This window comes from Nicotiana tomentosiformis, chromosome 1 (genome assembly GCF_000390325.3).
Source record: "Nicotiana tomentosiformis chromosome 1, ASM39032v3, whole genome shotgun sequence".
NCBI lineage: Eukaryota > Viridiplantae > Streptophyta > Magnoliopsida > Solanales > Solanaceae > Nicotiana > Nicotiana tomentosiformis.
Genome location: NC_090812.1, coordinates 116,336,734 through 116,343,850, shown reverse-complemented (window position 1 = coordinate 116,343,850; position 7,117 = coordinate 116,336,734). Strand labels below are relative to the sequence as shown.

At 42.6% G+C, this 7,117-nt stretch overlaps 1 protein-coding gene across 1 annotated transcript; it reads left to right on the top strand.

Annotated features, from left to right (window-relative positions):
• Positions 1-3,775: 3,775 nt before the first annotated feature.
• Positions 3,776-6,210, top strand: LOC138908923 (uncharacterized). Its single transcript, XM_070199688.1, has 2 exons — positions 3,776-4,324; positions 6,109-6,210. Exons 1-2 carry the CDS (start codon positions 3,776-3,778, stop codon positions 6,208-6,210), a joined length of 651 nt encoding a protein of 216 aa, XP_070055789.1.
• The last annotated feature ends 907 nt before the right edge of the window (positions 6,211-7,117 follow it).

The window sequence follows — 7,117 nt, the reverse complement described above, 5'->3', positions numbered from 1 at the left end:
CCGAGAAGGATCCACAGGACTTCATTGATAAGATGAATAGGACTCTCTAGGTTATGCACGCTACTGAGACGGAGGGAGTGGAGTTGACCACCTACCGCCTAAAAGGGGTGGCCTATTCTTGGTTTGAGCTGTGGGAGGACTCTCCCGAGGAGGGGAGCCCTCAAGCGAGATTGAGTGAGTTTGCTGATGCCTTTATAGACTATTTCTTGCCTGCCAAGACTAGGGCAGCCTGTGCCGCAAAGTTTGAGAATCTTAAGCAAGGGAGTAAGAGTGTGTGAGAGTATCACATGGAGTTCACGCGTCTGTCTAAATATGCCATTCTTATGTTGCCTAATATAGAGACTAGAGTGCACCAGTTTGTGCAGGGCCTTAGCCCCTTGGTAATCAATGAGGCTGCTACAGCTGCCCTGAATTCAGATATGAACTTTGGGAAAATGGTAGCATTTGCTCAAGCTACAAATGACCGCAAGTTGAAGAACAGAAGAGAGCGAGAGGGTACCAACAAGGCCCGATCTGCGGGCACCTTTGGGAGTCATTTGGTGGGGGAAGATCAGCTTTCAGGGGAGGGTCATCAGGGCCAACCCAGTTTCATGCTCAGTCTTCAGCCAGTATACCGCCAGCGGGGCACAGGCCGTAGAAGCGGAGTCACTTCAGGCCCAATCAGGGCAGTAGTGGACCCCACCATCAGAGCCCATCAGGAGGGAGATTCCAGCAGCAGCGGAGACTCCCATGCCCCAGGTGTGGCAAGATGCACTCGGGGATCTACTACATAGACTTACCTATATGTTACGGGTCATATTCAGAGGGAGTGTCATTCATCCAGCCAGGGTGCGCGCAGGGGAACAACACATCCATCAAGTTCTACAGCTGCTACATCTTCAGCACCCCCTCCAGCTCGAGGCCCTCCGGCACCAGCAGGGCATGGTGCAACTAGGGGTGGTGCGCAGAGTTTAGGAGGACCTAGTCCTTTCTATGCTTTGAATGATTGTCATAGTGCAAAGGCTTCTCCAGATGTTTTCACAGGTATATTGACTATCCAATATCATGATGTATATGCTCTTATTTATCCCGGATCCACCTTGTCCTATGTTACCCCTTTTGTTGCTATGGAATTTCGGATAGAATCGGAATAGCTTCCTGAGATGTTCTCTGTATCTACTCCGGTTGCCGAGTCTATTGTGGCCGTAAGGGTATATAGGGGTTGTGTTGTCACGGTGTGTGGTCGGGACACCGTGGCCGATCTCATTGGATTGGGGATGGTTGATTTTGATGTAATTATGGGAATGGATTGGCTTTATTCATGTTTTGCCATACTCGATTGCCGAACTAGAACTGTGAGGTTTGAATTTCTTAATGAACCAGTTGTTGAGTGGAAGGGGGATAATGTGGTGCTGAAGGGTAGGTTTATTTCTTACCTTAAGGTCACAAAGATGATTAACAAGGGGTGTATCTATTATCTGGTCCGGATTACAGACACAGTGCTGAAGCGCCTACACTCGAGTCTGTGCCAGTTGTGATTGAATTTCCAGAGGTCTTTCCTGATGAGCTCCCTAGAATTTCGCCAGACAGGGAGATTGATTTTGGGATTGATGTGATGCTAGGAACGCAACCTATATCTATTCCGTCCTACAGGATGGCACTGACAAAGTTAAAGGAGCTAAAGGAGAAATTGAAGGATTTGTTAGAGAAGGGTTTCATCCGACCGAGTGTGTCACCATGGGGTGCACCAGTTCTCTTTGTAAGGAAGAAAGATGGATTGCTGAGGATGTGTATTGACTACCAGCAACTCAACAAAGTCACAATCAAATATAAGTACTCGTTACCAAGAATAGATGATTTGTTTGATCAGTTACAGGGTGCTAGATACTTCTCCAAAATTGATTTACGATCCGGGTACCACCAATTGAAGATCAGGGAGCAGGAAATTTCGAAAACAGCTCTCAGAACCCGGTATGGGCACTTTTAATTTCTTGTAATGTCTTTTGGGCTAACAAATGGCCCGACAGCTTTCATGGACCTTATGAATCAGGTTTTCAAGCCTTTCCTCGACTCCTTTATGATAGTATTCATTGATGATATCCTTGTGTATTCACAAGGTCGGGAGGACCATGTCGATCATCTTAGGATAATTTTGCAGACTTTTCATCAGCACCAATTATACGCGAAGTTTTCAAATTGTGAATTTTTGCTTGAATGTGTCACATTCTTGGGTCATGCTGTCTCTAGAGAAGAAATTAAAGTTGATCCTCAAAAGATTTCAGTAGTAAAGAATTGGCCTAGACCTACAACGCCAACCGAGATTCACAGTTTCTTGGGCTTAGCAGGGTATTACAGGAAGTTTGTGGTGGGGTTCTCTACTCTTGCCTTTCCATTGACTAAAGTGACTCAGAAAGCGGTCAAGTTCCAATGGTCCGATGCTTGTGAAAGGAGCTTCCAGGAGTTGAAATTGAGATTGACGACAACACCGATGTTGACCCTTCCAGAGGGTACATATGAATTTGTGGTATATTGTGATGCTTCAAGAATTGGTCTTGGGTGTGTGTTAATGCAACACATCAAGGTTATAGTATATGCTTCTAGGCAACTCAAGAATCATGAAAAGAATTATCCAACACATGACTTAGGACTGGCGGCGGTGATTTTTGCATTGAATATTTGTTGTCATTATTCGTATGGGGTCCATGTGGATGTATTCACGGACCACAAGAGCCTTCAATATATTTTCAAACAAAAGGAGCTGAATCTGAGGCAAAGAAGATGTCTTGAGTTACTCAAGGATTACGGCATCGATATTCTATATCGCCCGGGGAAAACCAATGTTATGGCGCATGCTCTTAGCCGGAAATCTATGGGTAGTTTGGCACACTTGGAGGTATGTCAAATTCCATTGGCCAAGGAAGCCCATCGATTGGCTAGTTTGGGAGTTCATCTTGCGGACTCTAGTGAAGGAGGGGTAATTGGGCAAAATAGGGCTAAATCGTCGCTTGTAGTGGAAGTCAAAGAGAAACAATACAGCGATCCATTTTTGGTGCAGTTGAAGGAGGGGATTCAAAAACATAAAACTATGGCTTTTCTCTTGGCATGGATGATGGTACACTAAGGTAGAAAGGGCGACTATGTGTTCTGAATGCAGATGATCTCCGGGAAAGAATCATGACCGAGGGTCATGCTTCTAGGTATTCCGTGCACCCAGGTTCTACAAAGATGTACCACGATCTCAAGGAAGTCTATTGGTGGAATGACATGAAAAGGAATCTAGCGGACTTTGTGGCAAGGTGTCCGAATTATCAGCAAGTGAAGGCCGAACATCAACGGCCTGGTGGGTTGGCACAAAACATAGAAATTCCAATGTGGAAGTGGGAAATGATTAATATGGACTTTGTGGTAGGATTACCTCGCACTCCGTGCAAGTTTGACTCAATTTGGATGATTGTGGATCGGCTCACAAAATCAGCATATTTCCTGCCAGTTAATTCTACCAACACAGCGGAACAATATGCTCAGTTATATATCAAGGAAATAGTCAGGCTATATGGTACTCCAGTTTCTATCATTTCTGATCGAGGGGCTCAGTTCACGGCAAATTTTTGGAAGAAATTTCAGCAAGGCTTGGGTACTCAGGTGAATCTTAGTACAACCTTCCATCCAAAGACCGGCGGGCAAGCAGAGTGGACTATTCAGACGCTTGAGGAGATGTTGCGTACTTGTGTTCTTGGCTACAAAGGTAGCTGTGATGATCATTTTCCACTCATACAGTTTTCATGCAAGTATTCAGATGGCACCATTTGAATCATTGTATGGTTGGAGATGTAGATCTCCAATTGGATGGTTCGAGATTAGGGAAGCTAAGTTAATAGGGCCAGACCTCGTGCATCATTCTATGGAAAAAGTTAAAATCATTAAGGAGCGCTTGAGAACTGCTCAGAGCCATCAAAAATCATATTCGGATGTCCGTCGCAGAGACTTAGAGTTCAAAGAAGATGATTGGGTATTCTTGAAGGTTTCCCCCATGAAGAGTATTATGCAGTTTGGGAAAAAAGGGAAATTGAGTCCGAGGTATGCCGAGCCGTACAAGATTATTCAGAGAATTGGCCAGGTGGCGTACAAGCTTGAGCTACCACCCAAGATGTCATTAGTGCACCCGGTATTCCATGTGTCTCTGTTAAAGAAGGTAGTTGGAGATCCGTCAGCTATTGTGCCGGTTGAGGCCATTGTGGTTAATGAAGGACTGTCATATGAAGTAATTCCAGTTTCCATTCTTGATAGGCAAGTCCGAAGAAATAAAGAAATTGCCTCCGTGAAAGTGTTATGGCAAAACCAGCAGGTTGAAGAGGCCACGTGGGAGGCCGAGGAAGAAATGAAGAAGAAGATTCCTCACTTGTTTGAATAATTGCGTAATCCTTTCTTTTATGAACTTGTCGCCTATGAATTTTGTAGAAGTTGCTCAGTTAATGTGAAGGTCTTCCTTATGATTATATGTTGCTTATGAGGCCAAGAGTTAGTATTGTTATGAACTTTGTTACATTGTTGGGTTGTGCATATGATTTTAGGATGTGATTCTGGGGCTCTCTGACAGGTGGATAGGCCTAGTTACAAAGGAAACTCTGGCAAAATTTTTGGAAATTTAGGGAGTTAGTTAAATTTGGGGTTGCTAGTGTAGGGTTTGAAAAACTGAGTTGCATAGGGTGCTAATAGTAGACCCTGATCCTCATTCGAGGACGAATAATCTTAAGTGGGGGAGGATGTAAGGCCCCGTAAATTTTTTCCTAAAAACCCAGATTTCGTGATGCCATAGTAGGAAGGAATATGTTGGGTAGAAGTAGGCATTTCTGCGGCTCATTCTGCGGCCGCAAAACCACTCTGCGGACCGCAGACTGGTCGTAGAGTGAGACAGTTTTCTGGGGCATTTTTGTTGTCAATTTTGCGGCCATTATGTGACCACATAACCGATTCGCGGGCCGCACTCTTGTCGCATATCCCGCCTTGGGATTTTTCTAAGGGAGGTTCTGCGGTGCACAATGCGACCGCATAAACTTTTTATAGTGCATTATACGACCGCAGATTAGGTCTGCGGGCTGCATAGTGATCGCAGACCAGTTCAGGTTTTTTCCAATTTTGGCACCTGAATTTCGTGGTCATTTCGCGGACCGTATAACTATTATACGATCGCATATGCGACCGCAAAACCTATTCCGGAGCTTCATTTTTGAGATTTTTAAACACGACCCTATTTCGTTAAAACACCTACCTTGGACCATTTTGATCATATTTTCTGATATATTTAGCATGAGAGAGAGAGTCTTAGAGGGAGGAAGTGATCTTCATCATATTGCTCTTCAATTCTCACTTAAAACCTTGAAGATTATCTAGAGAGGCACCTAGGTCTTCTTCCTGCGAAGTAAGATTCTATCACCCAAACTCTTAATTTCAAAATGTAACTAGAATGGGCCATTAGTAAGGTAATTCAAGGGGATGGGAGTGCTTACCTTGCATGCATGTATCCTTGTAGTATGTGGGAAGATTATGAGCTAAAAATGATAGAGAATGGGTTGGGGAATTATGGAATCCTCCACAAAAAGGGCCTTAAAACATTGATGCACACTTAGTGTTTGATAATATGCTCAAATGAGCTAAAACCATGTTCATCTTCCTAATTTTTGTCCAACTTATTATATTTCTAAAATAGATTGAAGTTTCTAAGAATTCCGGGCCATTTTATAGTTTGAGAAGCTCAATTGAGGTATGTTGGCTAAACCCCCTTCTTCTTAGAATCGAATCCCATGGTGTTCGTGCAATTGGAGTAAGTCCTTGATCATTATTGAATTGGCTATTCCTAATGTGGTTGTGTTGAAGGATGTTTGTTCAATGTTTATTCTAAATTTTTCATCATGTCATCTTGCCGTTTGAGAATATGTTCAAAATGTGGAATATGTGTTAGGAATGTTAAGATTTCATGTCAAGATCGAAATAAAGGTTGTTATGGCAAATTGTATGAAAAGCCTCTATGTGCCTAAGGTTCCCAAATTGCTCATATATGAATCTAATGTCTTGAATGGGAAGCCTTATTGTTGTGGATAATTGTAATGATATTTGAATGTGGATAAATAGGAGGGCTGGAACTATGAAGTACAGAAAAGTGCCGAGAATGACTTTGTAATTGTAATCACTAATGCTAATGAATTGAAAATATATGAAAGAAGTACGATGTGAGACGATTGGATGAAAAAGGAAATGTCTCAAATGAGATGGCCTAACCGATCAGGCCAAGAATCGGACTTCGTGTAAGAACGCAGTGGTATTGTGGATGAAATTGTTAAAATGGTTGATGTCTCAAATGAGATAGCCTAGCCGATCAGGCCGTGATCGGACGTTATGCCGCACCTATGGTGGTGCTGTGCTGGAAATTATAACGTAATTGTGGTAATATCTCGAATGAGAAGACCTAGCCGATCGGGTCGATATCGGACTCCGTGTAAGAATACGGAGGTATTGTGAATTGTGGAATATCGGTACTAAAGATCACCCAACCTAACAACATGGAAATTTACTTGAAAACTTATTTGATCTTTAAATTGATATTTTAATATTATTTGAAGCTCGTATTGAATTTTTGATTGTTCCTTTTGTATTATTATACATTCTATTGGGATGGTGTTTAGCTTTACATATTAGTGCTATTCGACGGTACTAACGTCCCTTTTCGCCTGGGGTGCTGCATCTTTAAATGGATGCAAGTGGTTACATAGCTAACAGTGTTGATCACAGATAGTGCTGCATCCTCTTCTCCGCGGAGTTGGTGAGCTCCATTTCATTCCGGGGTCATGTATTGTACCTTTTGTTTACATTGTGTTTAAATTTTGAGGTATAGCGAGGGCCTTACTTTCGGTACCATCTTTACTCTCTTTTGTATCTTTAGAGGCTGTACATGAGTGTTGAGAATGTTAAACAAGTATATGTTGTGTTTGATTACTTGTTCCACTCAGACTATAAGTATCTGTGTATTTTGAGACTTAAAAGCGAAATATCTAAGGAAACGGTTTAATGTTGTATGTATGAACTTCCTTCTGTCTAATTAATGAAATGATATATTTTCTTGCTCATGGGTGAGTTGGGTAGG

What these genes read in the sequence shown, in the direction of transcription:
- LOC138908923 (XM_070199688.1), top strand. Translation starts at nt 3,776, where the DNA reads ATGGCACCATTTGAATCATTGTATGGTTGGAGATGTAGATCTCCAATT. An exon ending in TGTTATGGCAAAACCAGCAG is followed by an intron (nt 4,325 to 6,108) that starts GTTGAAGAGGCC and finishes GTGGATAAATAG; the next exon opens with GAGGGCTGGAACTATGAAGT.